At 39.1% G+C, this 19,812-nt stretch overlaps 1 protein-coding gene across 1 annotated transcript in view; it reads right to left on the bottom strand.

Moving 5' to 3' along the window:
* CNTNAP2 (contactin associated protein 2) overlaps nt 1-14,551 on the bottom strand; it is a 1,332,419-nt gene extending 1,317,868 nt beyond the window's left edge. The window contains exon 1 of the mRNA XM_066262524.1: nt 13,879-14,551. Coding sequence (XP_066118621.1) covers nt 13,879-13,975 — 97 coding nt within the window. The 5' untranslated portion in view covers nt 13,976-14,551. The remainder of the gene's footprint in view (nt 1-13,878) is intronic.
* Nucleotides 14,552-19,812: the final 5,261 nt, after the last annotated feature.

Here is a 19,812-nt window from a genome sequence, read left to right as displayed (position 1 = left end):
CTATATAGTAAAACACTTATAAGTTCAATTAACATTTCTAGCCCTCCCTCAACAGTTAAGACTTAGATTTCATTGAAAAATATTCTGGAATTACTATTATTCAATTGTCTTTAATTTGTTTTGGATTTAAACATATTTTTTGTTAATATTTTAAATAATGCATCGAATTTTCCAAAAGAAAGCAGCATTTAACCTGTTTATGCCTAATATTCTAAGGTCTGGTGAGAAAGAATGACAAATTATTGGATATAAACCAGTCCTGGATATTCTATATTATTCCTAATATTTGTTGTTTGCAGAGATTAGGACCCGTGGTCTATTTCCTCAGTGGTGCAACTAGGGTCCTTTCTACCTTTCCATCTTCATGTCTGATGGGAAGAGGGGGAAACAAGGAAGAAGAAAACTACATCTACGTTAACTGTCAGATGTACTCAGGTATGAAATTCCCAGAGGCAGAAACAGAATGTTGCTCTTCATTCTCTTCTCTCTCATTGTTTTTCTTTTCTTTTTTTGTAACAGAGACAGAGAGAGGGACAGATAGGGACAGACAGACAGGAAGGTAGAGAGATGAGAAGCATCAATTCTTTGTTGCGGCACTTTAGTTGTTCATTGATTGATTTCTCATATGTGCCTTCACCAGGGGGCTACAGCAGACCGAGAGACCCCTTGCTCAATCCAGTAACCTTGGGCTTCAAACCAGCGACCTCTGGGCCCAAATCAGCAACCATGGAGTCATGTCTATGATCCCACACTCAAGTTGGTGAGCCCAAGCTGAAGCTGGATGAGCCCATTCTGAAGCCGGTGACCTCAGGGTTTCAAACTTGGGTCCTCTGAGTCCCAGTCCAATGCTCTATCCACTGCGCCACTGCCTGGTCAGCCAGTTTTTTCATAAATGAAAGTTTAGGGCCCTGGCCAGTTGGGTCAGTGGATAGAGCATCGGCCCAGCATACAGACTTACTGGGTTTGATCTCCGGTCAGAACACACATGAGAAGCAACCACCTGCTTCTCTCCCCCTTCTCTCCCTCTTCTACTCCCAGTAGCTCGTTTGGTCCAAATATCAGCCCCAGACAGGGGTCACCAGGTGGATCCTGGTCAGAGCACATACAGGAGTCTATTTCCCCTCCTCTCATTTAAAAAAAGGGAAAAGAAAAGAAAGTTTAGGTGCTGGATATTAAAAAGAATATTCGGAAATTGAGGAGGAAAGAAACAAAATGTTTTCCAAGTAGGTTGACTATATCCTAAATCTGTAAGTCTCTATGATGAGGATGTGAAAATAAATATCTAATACATACACCATGCCAATCTCAGGTAGAAAATGTTAAATGAAGTCATCTAGACTGACTCAGGCCGGCTGCAAGGCAGGGCCTGTGTAAGGTTAGGCACCTTGGCCCAAGGGCTCTGCTAAGCCCCAGGAAATAGAACACCAAGAATCCATTATACACTGTCAACAGGACTTGAATATGTCTCCAAATACAATTTTCCAGTGACCAACATTCTCCATCCTTTTTATGGTCCTATCAGTTCCAATTCATACCTTCATTATCTACGTAGCAAATGGTAATTGTTCATTTTCCTGAGCAAGAAAGTCACATAGCTTTTATTAGAGGTTGTTGCTTATTTTAATATTTCTATTATAAATATTGTCTACCTTCCTAGAGATTAGAAAAACCTTCAGGCCAGAGAGCCTGTCTCGAATGATTTTATAATCTCCAGAGCTTACCACCGTGATCTATTTTAATATATATTCAAATGTTATCATTAATAACGAATAACAACTTCAGCTGAACCTCCAAAAATCCTGGGGACTGGTTTTGGGGATTTAAAAATAATACCCACTGTTTGAATGCCCAGTTTTCTAGTTATTTAGATAGTAAAAATTTAAAATGAAAAAAATTGTAAATTTGTTTTTATACTTTCCATCACATTTCAGAAAAGTGGCTTTTATACCATCTGCACACGTGGCTGACAAGTTAGAGTAAAAATGTTTATGCTTTTGGATATGTTTCTCATGCTCATAAGTTCCCTACCATGAAAATACTGTGTTTTTTCAAAAACATTTGTGAGTAAGGTATTTGAATTCCTACTACATTGAAAAAAATGGGCTCTACTAAATACATTACACTGTTTTTATCATTTCTACCATACCTTTTAACATGGGTAAACATTTTAAATGAATGACTCTTTTTTCTTTCTTTTCTTTTCTTTCTTTTTTTTTTTTTTTTTTAACAGAGACAGAGCGAGAGTCAGAGAGAGGGATTGATAGGGACAGACAGGAATGCAGAGAGATGAGAAGCATCAATCATTAGTTTTTCGTTGTGGCACTTTAGTTGTTCATTGATTGCTTTCTCATATGTGCCCTGACCGCGGGCCTTCAGCAGACCGAGTAACCCCTTGCTTGAGCCAGTGACTTTGGGTCCAAGCTGGTGAGCTTTGCTCAAACCAGATGAGCCCACGCTCAAGCTGGCAACCTTGGGTTCTCGAACCTGAGTCCTCTGCATCCCAGTCCAATGCTCTATCCACTGTGCCACCGCCTGGTCAGGCTAAATGAATGACTCTTAAGTATTAACATCTATGGTTAGAGTATAGCAATATCATAGATAGTGTTATACATAAATGACAAACTATCAATTCAATTAATATAGATTATATATGTAATACTTCCTTAAAGTCTTTCTTAATTTATTTGAACTATATTATCTCACTTTTTGAGTACTTATATGTGGCATTATGTAGAGATTAGATAACACTGGTCTTATCTCCACGAATTGTTCCAAGTGGAAGTCTGAGCTTCCCAGCTAAATTATAAAACAAATCTCCAAGGCAACTGTAAATGATTTTGCAATATTAATAGACTCTAGTCTATTATGTATCTCACAGAGACTGTATAATAAATATTTAATACATTCAAAAATACCAAAAACTTACTAAAATTAATCTACCATCTTGTGCCCGTCACTGCACATCCTGTATTTAATCCTTATATCCTTTGCTGCAGGTACCATTACTTCATCATTTCATGTATTAGACTACTGGGGCTCAAAAATTTAAGTAATTTGTCCAAGTTCGCTGGGGCACAGAGCCAACAACCTCTCTCTCCCCAGGCTAATTGACATGAAAGTCTGTGCTAATCACCCCTACAAGATACTTTTCCAAAAGAACTCAAAGATTGCTTTTTAAAAACCATTAATGTTTTAACCAAATCAACATCATGCTCATTTCAGCTCATGATCCGTTATCCAACCAGTTTTCAGCAATGACGACTGAACATGAGGTTACAGTGATATTTATTTTCGGACATTCTAGGATGCGATACCCATTCATAGCCTAGGGTTATTTATTCCACACATTTATAGACTAGTTTTGACGATAGAGAAATCTTACCACAGATAATAGAGCTGTGAGCTCTGCCATAGAGAGGATATCTAGTATCTAAAATGCATGGGTAGAAAATACATACAGATGTACACACCTCACAAAACGCTCACATACAGTCTATTGATTTTTATTTGCTTCAGTGAAGGCTCATTCACCAATTTGCCATTTTAGGTTGAACTAAAGTAGATTACAACTACTTTGAGTTCATATAATCAATAAACACACCTACCCAACAACAACAACAAAACAAAGCAAAACAGAAAAGATACAATTTTCCGAAATCATAAAAGACTGAATAAGCTTTCACATGGCAATTTTTAAGAAAAATCTTATCCCCACCCTACACCCAAATCTCATCTGTGCATTTTATGTGCAGCAATTTATAAGCTTATTAGTCTAGATAGCAGACTTGGCAGGTAGTCAATTTCATCGTTAGAGTAAGGTTTCCTTAATGCATATTTTTTAATAAAACTGGTAGAGCATATATTATTCACTAATTAAAGATAATAAGTACTTTTGTCTATATTCTGAACCAGGGGGGTTTATCTTCTATTTGCTGATAAACTATTAAGCAGTGTCATGCATTTCCATAAAACTTTCTTTTCCTTATATATTTTACAGAAGACTTATTCCAAAGCCACTGAATACCTCCTCATCAACTAGCAGAGTGCCTAGTATGATAAAAAGATGTTCACTGATGTCTAGTTCCTTTGATACAACCACACCCTGGCATCTATTAATCTAAGAACAAAATGTAGGATTTGCCTGTGCAAACTGTGGGCTATAAAGGAGTAACTTGTGCTATCAGAACGCAGAGCCAGGGGACTCAATGTAATGGAGGTAACATGTAAAACAGGCTTAGCTGAACTGGCAGTCTTTCAAAAGATAAAGACTTCATAGGATGGAAGGTATTTTAAGGCTGGGAAGCAGAATGTACGAAGCTTCAAATGTAGAGAAGAAGAGAGTTAATCTAAAATACAAGGAAATAAAATCTGTGACTATTTTTTTTATCAAAGGATATTTTTATGTTAAAAATAAATTGAGTTCACTGACACTCCATCCCAACTTTGACAATATCAACAAATATTATACATGAATCATACACTAAATGTATACAATTATCAAGTTTCCCCACAACTATCTCTTATCATCTACAAAATTTTTTGACACCTTAAGCACTCTATTTTAAGAATCTGTTAGATACAATGATTATTTTGTTGACATCTGTCTTTAATTTGCATGCAGAATATAGGTACTTCATTGAAATAACATGCTTTGAGAAGGGTAGCCATGCTTGACTTTTAAGGCTCTGACCAACCATATGGCTTAAATGAGGTACAGAACATGCTACAAAATAGAACCATGTAGGAAAAGGGTTGGACAAGTATCAGAACTCTCACAGCCTGGTTTTATTATTTCCCTTGAAATGACAGATTAATTTTCATGTATAAAGTACAACAAAAAAAAAGTATCTGTGTTTTAATCTGTTAAAAGATAGATATTGCTTGCCTTCTATTGTGAACAATTTGGTAAAACTGCTCATTCTAACACCAGATAGTTAGAGGTAACTGGCACTATTGGCCATTACTCTATTCCTTGTACATTCAAGTAGAAAAAAAAAAAGAAATCATCGTCTTAGTATTTTGCCTATAATTATACCACATCGCCACAGGGAGGTGATGGTACTTCCAATCTACTTCAAAGTGTGAGGCTTGAACCATAAATGAGTTCTTCCTATATCAGCTTTAGATAAAATAGAAAAAGACCTTCCAGAAGGAGAGAACAGAAGGTAAGGAGGCATAACAAAAACCATGACTGAAAGCAGCCTATATTGGAGAAACTGCAAGGCTTTCGGTACGGTTAGGTTACATGGTATGCAAGCGTTCAGTCAGGAGAAGAGAACATCGAAGGGGAAGGCAAGAACCAGAGAAGTGGAGTCCTATGACACGAACTGTGTTTTAGAAAAGTATCTCTGGCATAGATGCTGAAGTTAAACTAGAGGAGAACGATGAGAAGCAGGGAGGCGTTCGTGGAAGCTACTAAGTTAATGCCTGGCGGGAACGCTGAATATCACACCTCCAGTTGCAGTGATGGGAACAGAGAGCGGGGAATGGCATGCAAGAAATACTCATGTGTTAAAACCGACCAATATTTGTGAGACAAATATTTTCCCACTGCTATTCAAGTAAGTTTTCCTCTCATCAAGACACTCAAGAAAAGCTTTATACTTTAGACATTACATGACATTGATACTCAAAACAATGGTCGTAGATTACACAGGTACCATCCTTTGACCTTAGTGTTGGCAATAATATTCGAGTTTTGGACACAGAACGAAAAATGTCCTGAAAACCAGTTTAACATAGCTTTTGTTGTAGCTGACAGAGCACTAAATATTTTACATAGCTTTAAATAAATGTTTTCACCACAGGACTGTTAAATGTACGTTAATAGGCCCCAAAAGCTAGAATTGCACTATAAAATCACTTTATTATGAAAAGAACATAAAAGACACCGTATGCATTATTATATAATATTATCATTGAAATAAGCTCTATTTCTGTTTATGTCAAGTATCTACTTTTCCTGTTTACAAATATAATATTTAAGTCATAAGAGTTTGGTTAAAATACAAGTAAACAAAAAAACCCCCACAATAACAGTTTTCCCCTATAAGTCTATACAAGAACCAATTAATTAAAATGTTGCCTAGATGCGAGCTGAAACTCAATATTAAAGGAGTGGAAATTCAATGACAGACTATTTCATACTCAGCCAGGAACGCCCTGGTTAAGAACACAGGGAGAGATCATACTGATCACCTGGTCCAAAGCTTCTTAATTTTTTGTCTGAGTCCTCTCATCTACAAAAAGGAGCACTGTTGTAAGGACTAAGTGAATTAATACATCTAATTAGTAGTGGCTGACCTGGGGTCAACACTCAACAAATATTAGCTACTCATATCAATTAGCACAAGTCCATTTCCAAGTACAATAATGTCTTACTGCTGCATGGTTACAAAAAAGGACATTTACTGTTGGCTGCTGAAAATATAAGTCATTATTAATTTGTAGGGCCTCAATTAGGAAGCATTTATTAAAGAAAAAGAATATGTATATACATAAGAGAACATCTAAAATTGACCAAGTGATTTAAACAATAATGAGTGTATTTTATCACTCACAAAAGTTAGCTGAAAATTTTCTGGTGATGCTGTTACATAAGGTGGGGCAAAAGTAGGCTTATAGTTGTGAGTATGCGAAACATGGTGTCTTCTTGTATTACAACAGTATTCATTAATTATTGTAGTATTTGTCCATATAAACAAATGTATACCTACTTTTGCCCATCCCTGTATGTGCTATGGAAGAAAAGGAAAGTTTTATTCAGTGGGGCAAATCTGATGAGAGCGCACATGGTTGTGTGGTAGGTTACATCAGGAAGGTTTTGATTCCGTGGCCATATTCAGATCCACGGAGAAAAAGAAATGTCAAGACAGATTAGCAGAATTTGCCTAGATGGTGGCATCAAACTCATGGGATTGTGACAATGGGCACACGAGAGAAAAATATTGGCCAGATCACGTTCTCAGACTGGTTGATGTAAAAGACATTAACCTAGCAGCAAATTCATCTAATCATCTAAAAATCAATATTCCTATATGATTTTTCCAGACATATTATGTTTGGTTGAACCAAAAACGCTTCAAATACACTATATAAATCTATAAATTCAAGTTAAAATTTATTAGCAATTAATCTAATGAAGCACAAGCCATTGTTAATGTGTAGTTAGTAAACGTTAAACAGATGATACATCCCAAATATGTTGAAATTTTGCCATGTACTATTATTTAGGCTAAAATTTCTCATTTAGTTCTTCTATTCATACATTTTGCCCAATATCTTAAACAGATACATAGAGTATATAAAGGTAAATATTTAGCCCTGGCCGGTTGGCTCAGCGGTAGAGCGTCGGCCTAGCATGCGGAGGACCTGGGTTCGATTCCCGGCCAGGGCACATAGGAGAAGCGCCCATTTGCTTCTCCACCCCTCCACTGCGCCTTCCTCTCTGTCTCTCTCTTCCCCTCCCGCAGCCAAGGCTCCATTGGAGCAAAGATGGCCCGGGCGCTGGGGATGGCTCTGTGGCCTCTGCCCCAGGCGCTAGAGTGGCTCTGGTCGCAATATGGCCACGCCCAGGATGGGCAGAGCATCGCCCCCTGGTGGGCAGAGCGTCGCCCCATGGTGGGCGTGCCGGGTGGATCCCGGTCAGTAACTACCTTTTATTTTAAGGGAGTATTCTTAGAGGTAAATCTATTATTTTCTTCAGCAAATTATGGTATTTCACCGCCTAACAAGGCAGTTTATTAATTCCGAGTGCATGTTTTCACATGTCCCATGTATTCTTTTGACTGATACTATAATCTAATAACATGATGACATAATAGTATTAGAAAATTAGAGGAGTCAAAGAAAAATTTTTCTTTTTTATATATATTTTTTCAGAATGATCTCTAATGCACAGAAGTGAGCAAGCCTTGCAGAATTGGATTGAACTTTCCATAACCCAATTCTGATGCAGGGGCAGCACGCATCACAGACTCAGTGACCCTGACTGTGGGCAGGTCTCACCCCCGTGGCAGTACTGTCTGATGCACATTCCCAGAGAGAGAAGACACCAGTCCAGTGCAAACAGCAGGGGGCGATGTATTAGAGAAGGGGAGCAGACCATCATTTATGTTTGGGACTATTTTTTCCTGGTAAAAGTATTTTCAGGACTAATTTTACCTCCTCCCTAAACATGAAAACATTAAAACACATATCACAATGTGTGTCTGGGAGGATATTTCTAATGATATAAGGAAGAAGTAGGCCTTCGCGGACTCTTCCATAATTCTTTACCACTTTTACAGTGTACCCAAAATATATCGGCAGCAAGCAAATTCAGAGTCAACTAATATATCTGTATTTCCAGATTTCCTACTATCAGGGGACGTTTTAAAATCTGGAGCGGTATATAAAAAAAATCAGTCACTTCAAGCTGTCGTTTTTGAATAGTCTACCCCCAACGTGAACTAAATAAAAGCTTTAACAAGCTCTTTCTTCAAAAGTTACAGTTGATAAAATTAACGACATTGTTTTCAAAGTGCACATGACTCATTTTTTCAAGAATAATTGACTCCAAACATCTAACTCTTCTTAATTGTGCAGAAAGAATAAGAAGCTGAAGTCTCCTCGAGCTCAGGGCTTGTCAAATTCTCGTGAGACCTAAAATGGATGAGATGGTATGGAATGTGTTAGCCGTTAAGGACTGTCATCAAGATGTATTTAAATGTAATGTTACTGATCACGGATAAAGCAGTTGTAGGGTTTCGTACGGCTTTCTTTAAAGTAAATCCTGTCACTGTCAGGGCTGTGCAGAATTATGAATGAGTAAATGAAGGAATGAACGAAGGAATGAGTGAATGAATGAATAGAAGGTTAGAGGTTATAATTAGAGTAAGTCTAATTCTCCAACTAAGCATCAGAAGGGAAAAGCACACAACTTATATTTTATTGCTAGTTTTCAAAACATGCAATAATTTTCTCATAGTCATTTAGTTCAGTACTAAGCTTATTATTGGCATTTTTAATATCTCTGGCTTTGATGGGGTACAATAACTAGCACTCTCTTCTCTGCCTAAGTTCTAGATTAGAAAAGAAGTCACAGGTGGAGAGTAACTATGACTCACCCTTACATAGTAATTACTTCTGCAGAGGAATATGGAGTAAATATGTGGTAATGATTATACACATTAACTTTAAATCTGAAATTAAACAAGTCTTTCTAACCATTGCAAGAGCCAACCAGAAGGTTCCTTACACTATCACAGAAATGCTTGCAGAGCCATAGCCTATTCTAACATATCTTTCAACAGAATCTATTCCTTGTGCAAGGCACCCTGGAAGGAAGAAGGAGGAGCTCAGCATGCCAGCTACTTACCCCAAAGTCACTCAACGGGTAAGTCACTCAACCTAACACGGGAAGGAATAAGTGAACTGTAGAGAAAGAGACTGAGGGAGCTGCAAATGGAGTTTCTTCCTCATAAAAGGGAACAGGATGGAAAGAGAAGTTGCACCACCTTATCCCAACAATATCTTTTGTTAGTCAAAACTATAACACATGGCCCTGACTGGTTGGCTCAGTGGTAGAACATCATCAGCCCAGTGTGTAGATGTCTCGGGTTCAATACCTGGTCAGGGCACGCAGAAGAAGCAACCATCTACTTCTCCACCCCTCCCCATTCTCTGCCACTCTCTCTCTTCCCCTCCCTCAGCCATGGCTTGGTTGGTTTGAGATCATCAGCTGGGGTGCTGAGTGTGGCTCCATGGAGCCTCCACCTCAGGTGCTAAAAATAGCTCAGTTGCGAGCATGACCCCAGATAGACAAAGCATTGGATCCAGATGGGGGTTACCAGGTAGATCCTGGTCTGGGCGCATGCGGGAGTCTGTCTCTATATCTTATCTCCTCTCACTTGGAAAAAGAAACTATAACACACAATTTCTAGAGATCCCAGGAGACAGGAAGATCCAATGTTTTAACTGGTTACTGTTGAGAAGTAATCTCTTTTAAGTTTCCCACTTGAAAAGTTAAAGGCTATATAAAGATTATTCTATCACTATTCTGACACACTAAAATGGTAAAATTAATCACATAATTTCTTCCAAAGGCCAAACATTAAATGATTATAGAAATATACCTTATGTTTCTAACAGCTACTTATATATGTATTTCTCTAGAAAACACTAAATAACATTTAATGTTGGCTACTTATATAGATGTAAATGTAGCATACACTTTATTTCCATAACATTGTAGTTTTTATTTTGAAATTATATACTCTGTTGTTGAACTTTGAAAGTAGCAATAAATGATAAAACACTTCTCTAACTGATTAGTCAATTCCTTATGGAAAATTTTTGAAAGCACATGTTTTATTTCTTTGGCCTATTAACCTAGTAAGTTGGTTTTACATGTGTTCAATATTTTTACAAAAATCACACACTAGAATAATTAAGAATTTCTGAGCCAAGAATCTCTCCTTACTCTGTACAGTATTTGCAACAAATAAATAATATTTACTTTTCCAAAGAGAAGCAAGACAAGGGGGAACTATAGCAAATCCCTTTTATGTTCCAATCATTAAAAGAATACATTAGTCAAGAAAACTTCACTAGTTCACTCTTAAAGACTTATTAACATTTTCTCTGCAAGAATCTGCTAATTAAAACAAGTGATTTAAAATCTCTAAGAAGTTATAGAACTTCTATTACCCTGCCAATTAAAATAGAAAAAATAAATTAGAAATGTGATTTTTAAAATATGACATGCATCATAACAACTTTGATGTTACTTGTCATCTAAAAATGATTTGTCTGTTTAAAAGAGTGCAAAGCTTACTAAAAGCCTATATTGAATTTGTGAATTTTTTTTTTTTACCCAGTATTGTCATAGACCCATGTTAAAGGAGTAAAACTTGGACAAAGCTTCCTGTTTCCGAAATATCAGTGCTGATAACGAAATCAGGATTACATATATCTCTCTAATGAGTAAATAATAATTTTCTTATTATTAGTTTATGTTAAATAAATAATGCACTACTTCTTATCAACCAATGAATTTTGCTGGCCTACTGTACTTTTTAATTCAAATTATTTTATTAACTATCACAATGTAAATTCAAATGAAATAGATTAAATTCAGTTTATTAAGACTATATTTATTCAAGCTCAATGTAAACCAGTGGCATTTGTTTTTATGTTTATAATTTATACTTAATTCAACTATTTGAAAGATTGCATTTGTAGGGTTATATGTGAATTGAGGAGAGAGAAAATAGACCAATATACTATTGTTTTGATATTGTTCCATTACTTGAAATGATTGTTCATGAAATGCTGTATCTATAAACTTGTAGGCAAGTTAGGCTTTTTGAAAGACATGTTAAAAAATACATAAATACATAAATATTTTACATATAATAAATATATAATGTAATCCTATATTAAATTTTATATATCTATATGTTATATAATATGCATTTAAAAATTTAACCAAATATTTTCTAAAAACTATCTTCTAAAAACATAAAAACATCTGTCATATTAAAAAGTTATTTGGGAACAGAAAGTTTTAGCATACTCATCATATTTTAGCATGTGTAACAAATAAAAATGCTACTTTTAGGTTTTCATGCTACTTTTTGTCTTGTGATGACCCCTCCTGGTTGACTTGTTCATTATCTTAGATTCGTGTAGTTACCATTTTTTCTGTTCTGAATATTTTTAGTATTAAGATGTCTTTAGTATTAATATTTTTAGTATTAAGTACCATTCTACTTCAGAGCTGTATATAATATAATTTTTTTCATGAAGCATAAAAATATAAAGTTCCAAATACACGAAGCTCATTCTAATCATTGAAGTCTATATCATTCTTACTATTTATTCATTTCCAGGATCTGTAGCAACTCTTGGTTTGGTCGCACACAACTTAAATTCAAATGAAATAAAAAGTCATCTTAATGAGGCCATTATACATTCTGAAACAATGAAAAATAAGACCCAAATAAATACATTTTAATAAGCAAACATAACTGGTCTTCAAAATAAGGGTCTCTGCCCTTCCCTACCCCCAACTTTTAACTAAGTTGGCAAAACTAAGACTATATTTCTGAAATCACTACTTTTTCATTCTTAAACTATCTTAATCCAATGCCTGCATGTGTACCAGGACTTGACACATGACAATTGTTTCAGATGGACTCATTATAATTCAAATGTACAAAATGATAAAATTCAGAACCCAGGAAAAACCCTGGAGATGAGCACCTTCAATCAGAGAATATAATAAACTTTCTCTATAATAAGTTATGTCCTTAGAAACATGGCAGCTGGTTCTATATCGCCAGTCCTTGAAACAAACTGAAATTTCAACAAAATAATTTCCTAAGGATATAGTTAGGTATTTATATAAATGTTAATGCTGAGCATTGTATCCTCACAATTTCTGTTTAAATCTATTAAATGGGCATAAAATATTAATAGTACATCTTATTTAGGGTTAATCTGTCTTGTGGGGGAAAAAACTACAAAACATTTCTCAAGTTTATCACAAACTTAGACTGCCATTTCGTGGCTTCCCTGTCTCTGAGTGCAAGAAACGTGAAGAAAATATGTTTGGGGAAATATCTTCAAGTCAATACTGGTTCATCATATGACATTGGGTAGCGATTCTTTAGCACACCCGATGAAGCCCTTTTCAGTACTTACTCTTAGCAACATGTACACACAGGAATAAGAACATCGATATTAACACACAGGCACAGATGCATTTCATACATCCTAGGATCTTGTAAACAGAGACAGGACAAGTTCCCATAGGATGAATTCTGAAAAATGCTACTTTTTTAAATGGAAAACATGTTATTTTAAAACTTTTTAAATCTTTATAATTCTCGGGTAACCCCTGACTCAGTCTCAGAAATGTCTGTGCCCGTGAACATTATCCTGAGACCGCTATAGGCAACCTTAGCAGTGTTTAACTCTTTAAGAACCAAGAAGAAGCCATCCTGCATTCTCTCTCAGGATGCACAGTGCGCACTTCCAAAGCAATGCAGAACATAGGCTGGAATCTTCCACGTCTCCCTAACCTCAGGAAAACACCAGCATTATTTTCAAGCCGGCTGAAACACACAGAAGGTAAACAAACAGAACAGCAGCATTTTCTCAAGAACTCTTGAGCAATCTATTCATGACTACATCACTGATGTTCTGCACGGACTGTCCCGCGTCCTGGCCTGCATTACCTCAAACTGCCAAAGAATTGAAGCAATTTCGGTGACGATATTGGATCTTCTGTCTCCATTTGAATAAGCAAGTACTAAATCGTCATTAACTTGTTGGGGGGGGGGGGGGTTATAGACAAGTACCATAGGTGCCCAAGTGGCTCAAAATACGCTCCTCTTTCACGCCCAAATACCTGCTCATTTAAGTTGAAACCATAAATAAAAATAAGAAACCTACGTCTGCCACAGTCTTCACTTTTCGGTCACTGACCTACCTAAGCAAAATGGCACAAACTTCTCCTACACATATACACACCACACACACACACACACACACACACACACACACACACACACACCGAAGTGGAGAAATAACTCCCAAGAAGGGGCCATCTATACAAATTACTCTAACCAAGCAGCTGCCAACCCATCACCACGACGAGGCACAACTTTCCAGACACATCACCAGCATAAAAACCCTCTGCCCCGCAGCCAGGAGCGCGAGGTTCGGAGTTTGCCTGCTGCAGTGGGTGCAAGTGCGTGACAGCGGGGACATGCACACCAGCCAGGGGCGAACACCACGAATGCACCCCAGAGAGGGGACCGCCCGGGGTGGCACATCACTGCGGCACGGCCGCGGCTCGGACGCAGAGCGGGATGGCGGGAGGGTACTTACGGGACGCGGAGGGGGCCGTCCACGCTCTGCAGAGGACGCTGCCGAAGAGCCCGAGCCACAGCGCTGCCCCGCAGCCGGCCGGTCGCGCCGCCAGCATTCTTCGCCTCCGGCTCGTGCTGCTCCAGAAGCTCGCTGCGCTGCGGAGGGCCGGCCGCCTCTACGGTGCGCCCCGGGGCGCGCAGTCCCCAGCCCCGAGCACGCCCAGCCCCGCCGCCCGGCCCTCCGCCCCTCGGGCTCCAGTCCCGCCGGGCTCCGGGCTCCGGGTTCCGGGCTCCGGCAGCGGGGGTCGCGGCTGCCTCCTCCTGCGCGCGGGCTGGCCTCGCAGGCGCCCGGGGAATGCCAGGGGCAGAATTCACACTGATCGAGCGGGAGGGGACCGAGGGGACCGCTCCCCCGCCCTCTGCCTCCCAGCGGGAATGGCTGGAGGACGCGCAGGCAACCGGAGAGCGCGGGGCGCCGGGCACTGAGGGGCTGCTGCTGCTGGCACCGCGAGAGAGCGACGCGCCCCTCGCCACTAGGCAGCGGGCGCTGCGGGGTGCAGCCGCCTGTCACCGCAGCTCACATGGAGACGGGCCGGGACGCAGCCGGCGGCGCGGCGCACGCACGGCCTCGGCGCGGCGCGGCGCGGGGCAGCATCTCCCGGCGGAGCGGAGCGGAGCAAAGCGAAGCGGCGGGTGGAGCGCGGGGACGCCACCGCCACAGCGCCTGCACAGCCCGCGGCGGGCGAGGCGGGGCGCCCTCCTCCCCGCTCCAGTCCCTCCCCGGCTCCGCCCCCTCTGCGCCCGCTGCCTCCGCCCCTCGGCGGCCCTCCAGCCCCGGCCCGCGAGCCCGGATACCCAACTCTCCCTGCTAGGTGCACGCCGGAGCAGGCACCTCTGGGTCCAGTGCCCTCGGCTCAGGCAGAGGGCGGGCAGCAGACGCGCGCCCCTCCCCGGGCGGGAGGCGGTGCTGAAGTTGAGAATTGGCTGGGCTGTCTGGGCACTCTGGCTGCCCCCTACCCAGCCCCGAGAAGCAGAATCCCTTGGCTCGGGCGCCTTCCCTTTGCCTTCTTGTCTCCCCTTCACAGAGATGGTACAGGCTCCCCGAGCTCTGCCCCCCCCTTCCCCCCCGGGATGCACAATCACGCGTCTGACAGGCAGGTCTTCCGAGTGGTCCTAACATCAAGGGACGGAGCTGAGCCTCCCGGCTGGGGCAGCGGGGACTGCAGACGCCCCTAATGCAGATGTTTTCAGTAGGTGATTAATTCAGACTCGTGCGTACACACACGGACACTCAGCACGCCGCGGCTGCCTGGAACACTACAGGCAGGTAAACACAAACACAAAACTGAAATAAACAAGCAGGCACACGGGTGACTGCTTCGGGGTCTCTGATGCATCGCTAGTCCCAAGGATTAGAACTAGCCAGAGAGACCCAGATTTCGTATTCGCAGTTAGATATTTTCCCTAATAAATCCGGAGCTCTTGGCCCCAACCCACACCTGTCCACACTCCAGCCACCATACAGCTTCCTTCCATCCAAGCTGCATGAAGTACGTACTTGGATTCTTATTTCTCTGCAGAACCGAGCCTTTCCCTGACTTCACTGACACAGTGAAGAATTATTGGTCACCTAACTGAGGATGTTTAGGGAGGGTGAAGTGGGAGTAACCGTGTCTTTCAGTATTATGCAATGAATAAGCATTTGCCTTTCAAGATAAATAAAAATTTTATAGAGACTTGCCTACTCCCAGAATAGACTCCGAGTTTAATGTGATGGTTAGGTCTCAGAAAGGTCCGCTGTAAACAGTACCCGTGTGTTCACTGCATAATTAGTATGGTGGTAATGGGCCTGATTCAGCATTCTTTATTAGAGCGTTGTTTCTTATTGATTTAAAGGGGAGTTTTGTCCTGGAAAGAACTGCAGGTTGGGTATAATCTGGGAAATGAAGGAACACACAAATGTCTAATGGGGAACACTGCATGCCCTTGCTATAAATCTCACCTCTTATAAAGTAATACAGCAAACACATTCTTGTGGCTTATTAAATGCCCCCTCCTTTTAATTAGAATTCTCACAGACTGTCAAAACTCAATGAACACTTTCAAAAGCACCCTAGTGGAGAACTGCTATTGACAATTTGTAAGACCCCAAAGGAACCAGTCATAGGGAAAAATATATTGTGAGATAGCACATTTCAGAAATCAGTCATTTAACTGTGTCTGCTTTTAAGCATTGCAGTAAAACTCCACTAAAATAGAACTAAAGTTTTTTATTTTATTTTTTTTATCAATAAATAAGAGAATAAGAGAAGGCTCTGGCTGAATAGCTCATTTGGTTAGAGCGTGGTCTTACATACTAAGGTTGTGGGTTTGATCCCCCGTCAGGGCGCATAGACGAATCAACCAGTGACAGCATGAATAAGTGAACAATAAATCGATATTTCTCTCTGTCTGTTTGTCTATCTCTCTAAAAACCAATTAAAAATTTTAAATATATCTAAGAATTAAAGAGGAAACACTTGAAAGTCTTACTGTTTCAGTATCTCAATGAATGCCATTCAATCGGTATCTCGAGCAGACTTGAAATGATTTTATGTCTTAGCATACAAAGCAAAAGGAGCTGGCAGTAGTTATCTATTTAACTGTTTTCTAACAGAAAATGACATACCTGAGGGTGGGTTGTTTGTTTTTCCAAAAAGCATTCTGACCACTTTATAACCATCTCTCTTAATGAGTAAAAATAACAAAACAAAATGTGGTTCCAGTGGCCCATTTGTAGCCACCCTGTAGCAACACTGCGCTCCATTGTGTGGTCTGACTGTGCGCTCCCTACCCAGAGGACTTGCTCTCATCTGTTTTCAGCGCTTTTTGCCAGGTTGGAAAGTTAATGGTGTCATGTTCTTTATACTGTTATCAACTTTGCTTCAAATTAGTGTTCATTGGAAATGGACATTTGGGATTTACAATATACTCAAAGACATAGGACTTGAGTAGTTTCAGGAGCTAATATTTCTTAGATTCTAATACTACATTCTCCCTATCTGATTCACCATTTTCATCATGAGATATTGAAGTGAAGAAGCTTCTTTTTCACTTCAATGATATGTCTATTGCTGAGAAGATAGAAACTACTAAGCCTGTTTGACTTGGTCAACCTTCAAGTTTCTGTAAAACTGATAAGCCAATCAATGGGCTCACAATAGTTACACCAGATATCTATTAGAGATGGTAAACATGGACTGTCCTGTTCCAGAGAGTGACATCATTATATGTGCACGGTATTGCGTTTGCAAATAATTGAAGACAGCATATGATGATCTGAAATGCATTTCTTTAGTTGGATATATGGGCACTCAAAGCTTTAGAATAGTAAAACCAAGTGAGCCAATGGAACACAAAAAGAAAACAAAAGCATGGTGGGAAAGAGAATGGGCAAGTTCAATGCTAACATGGCCCCATAATGGGAAACAAATAATTGCTTCACCATCAGTATATTTATCATTTCTATCTGCAATATTTGTTGAGTACTTACTATTATTGATGCTGGATTCTGTGTTTACAACTCTAAGCAAGATGGATAATACTATTGACCTCAGAGTTGGAAGCTAATTGTTGAATAAAGAGATCAAAATACATCTGCATCGCCTTCACACTGGTACCTATTCCGGTAAATGTTGACTGGCTAATTGTTCTCGTCTCTTCATACAGGGTGGGGCAAAAGTAGGCTTACAGTTGTTATATTAGAAAAATAATAGAGTAATTAATGAATAATACAAAAATAAACTCTGTGCTTTGCATACTCACAACTGTAAACTAGTTCTGCCCCACCCTGTATATTCTTTTAAAAAAAATAAATATTATCAAAATAGAAAATGTATTGGCATCATTATTGTCATTTCAGAGGTCTGTAAACAGTCTGGCTTATGGAAAATGATCTCAAAAGTTCTCCCCACATTTTGGAAATTAAATGACCAAAAAAGTAAAAGTATTTTGTTTTTATAACACTTTGACGTGACTAACTATTGAAAGAAGCAGCAAATAAGTTCAATAAGCAGAGAAACATTATTATGCCTTTAGGTGAGGTCTTTGGAGTCGAGTTTCCTTCTGGAAAACAAGCTGTTCAACTATGCCCAGAAATCAGTAAATTCCCTCAGGAAAAAAAAAATTGTATCTAACTAGAATAGAAACACTTGTCAGTCCAATTGCATACTCCAAGAAGACTAAACTCTCTGAAAATATTTGTTTGGAAACAATTCATGTTTACACTGTGTAATATGAATGGGAAAGGGTATAGTTAGAAAAAAGTGGTCTTTGTGCATGTGGGAAACATCTTTGAGATGAATAGTTGAGTTTAGGGAACAAGGAGGGAAATGGCTAAACCAATTTGTAATATTTAGAATATAGAAGCTAGTTTTATTTTTCATTATATTTTTCACTTTCTGGACACCCAGATTTCTTGTGATTGTAGTCTGACATGCATATAAATGAACCACGCAGCTCAGTAATTGTTCATTCAGAATTGCAATTAAAAATACTTTTTCTATACTGTGTATTTTAGAGTTTGTCTAACCTACAATTTATATAGTAATTACTTTTATTTTAAAAAACCTTTCATTATTTGACCATCTCACAGATTTTAAAAAATATTACTTCAAGTTGAATGACACCAGGTAGCACCCAAAACCCAATCCAGGTATGAGATTGAATCGGTAGTCAGATTAAACCGGGAACATAATATAGCCAACGGGTCATGTCATTCTGGGGAATCAGAGCATTTTAAATACACAACAAGCACAAGGACAACGAGACACTCATTGTTCATAGTGTAGGAGCTGACATTACCGATTTGAAAATAAAATTGCTAAGAATATTCTTTTTACTCCATGCAGGAAGCTGGGTTAAATTAAGTCTCTCTACGATGTATTTATTTTATGTCCCCAGTTGGCGTGGGGAAGGTACTGAGTGGAGCAGGCCTGGAGGTGATAATTACTCCCTAAACATTTTAAGCTAGTGTGCACAGTTACTGCCCAAACATTTACGGCTAGAGTCCATGGTTCATAGTATTTCTAATTTCCAGTGAGGATGCACTGCCTCGTCAAACAATAGGAAATAGCAAAAGCTAAAGAACAATGTGGAAACTATGGACGCCTTTTACATCATCTACTTAAAACCAAGAATAAATTCTATCTCAGTTTGACCCCTGAAATGATTGTAAAATGAATTTCAGATGGCATTAACTGCATGAGTCATTATAAACACAGTTAATTGTTCCTTTTAAAAATGTTTTTCATTTGAATAAATACATAATTTTGATTATAGCAGTCATACCAACATCCAGATATCTGTGGTATTACAACTGAATGGCACTTAAGATAGTTTAATGTGATAATATAATAATTAATGATATCTTGCTCTATTGAACTTTGCTTGATTAACATTTGGCCAGGGATAGAGAAGAGACTAGCAGGAGAGTTTTTCCATGTATATCTTGTATAACAATATTTCTAATATATTAGCTTGTGTGCCTGCTTTAGAGTGTTGAGTAGAGTGACATAATTGACTCTTTAATTTATGAATTTGATAATGTGATTTCTATTTTAACTACATATATTGCAGTTTAGTATATGAGATTAGAATTTTCTGATTCCATAATCAATGTTATGTTCTTTAATATTTTTGTTTTCTGATCATCTCTTCATCTTCTTAAATCCCTAAGAGCCCACATAGTAAGTTGAGGGTCAGGTTGCTTACCACCTGGAAGTAAATTTCCATTCCCTTAAACGACATGATAGAAATGGGGCGTTTGAGGAGCTAAATGCACAGAGGTGGGTGATTGGGGGATAGGTTCATCTTCTAATTTGGTTTATCATTCTGTGCCTTTCTTCTTCTCCTTCTCCTTCTTCTTTTTCTTTTCCCAGAGTGGTACAATTTCAGTGGCCAAAGAGTAGTATGA

This window comes from Saccopteryx bilineata, chromosome 2, assembly GCF_036850765.1.
Source record: "Saccopteryx bilineata isolate mSacBil1 chromosome 2, mSacBil1_pri_phased_curated, whole genome shotgun sequence".
Taxonomy (NCBI): Eukaryota; Metazoa; Chordata; class Mammalia; order Chiroptera; family Emballonuridae; genus Saccopteryx; species Saccopteryx bilineata.
This window is presented reverse-complemented; position numbering and strand designations above follow the sequence as displayed.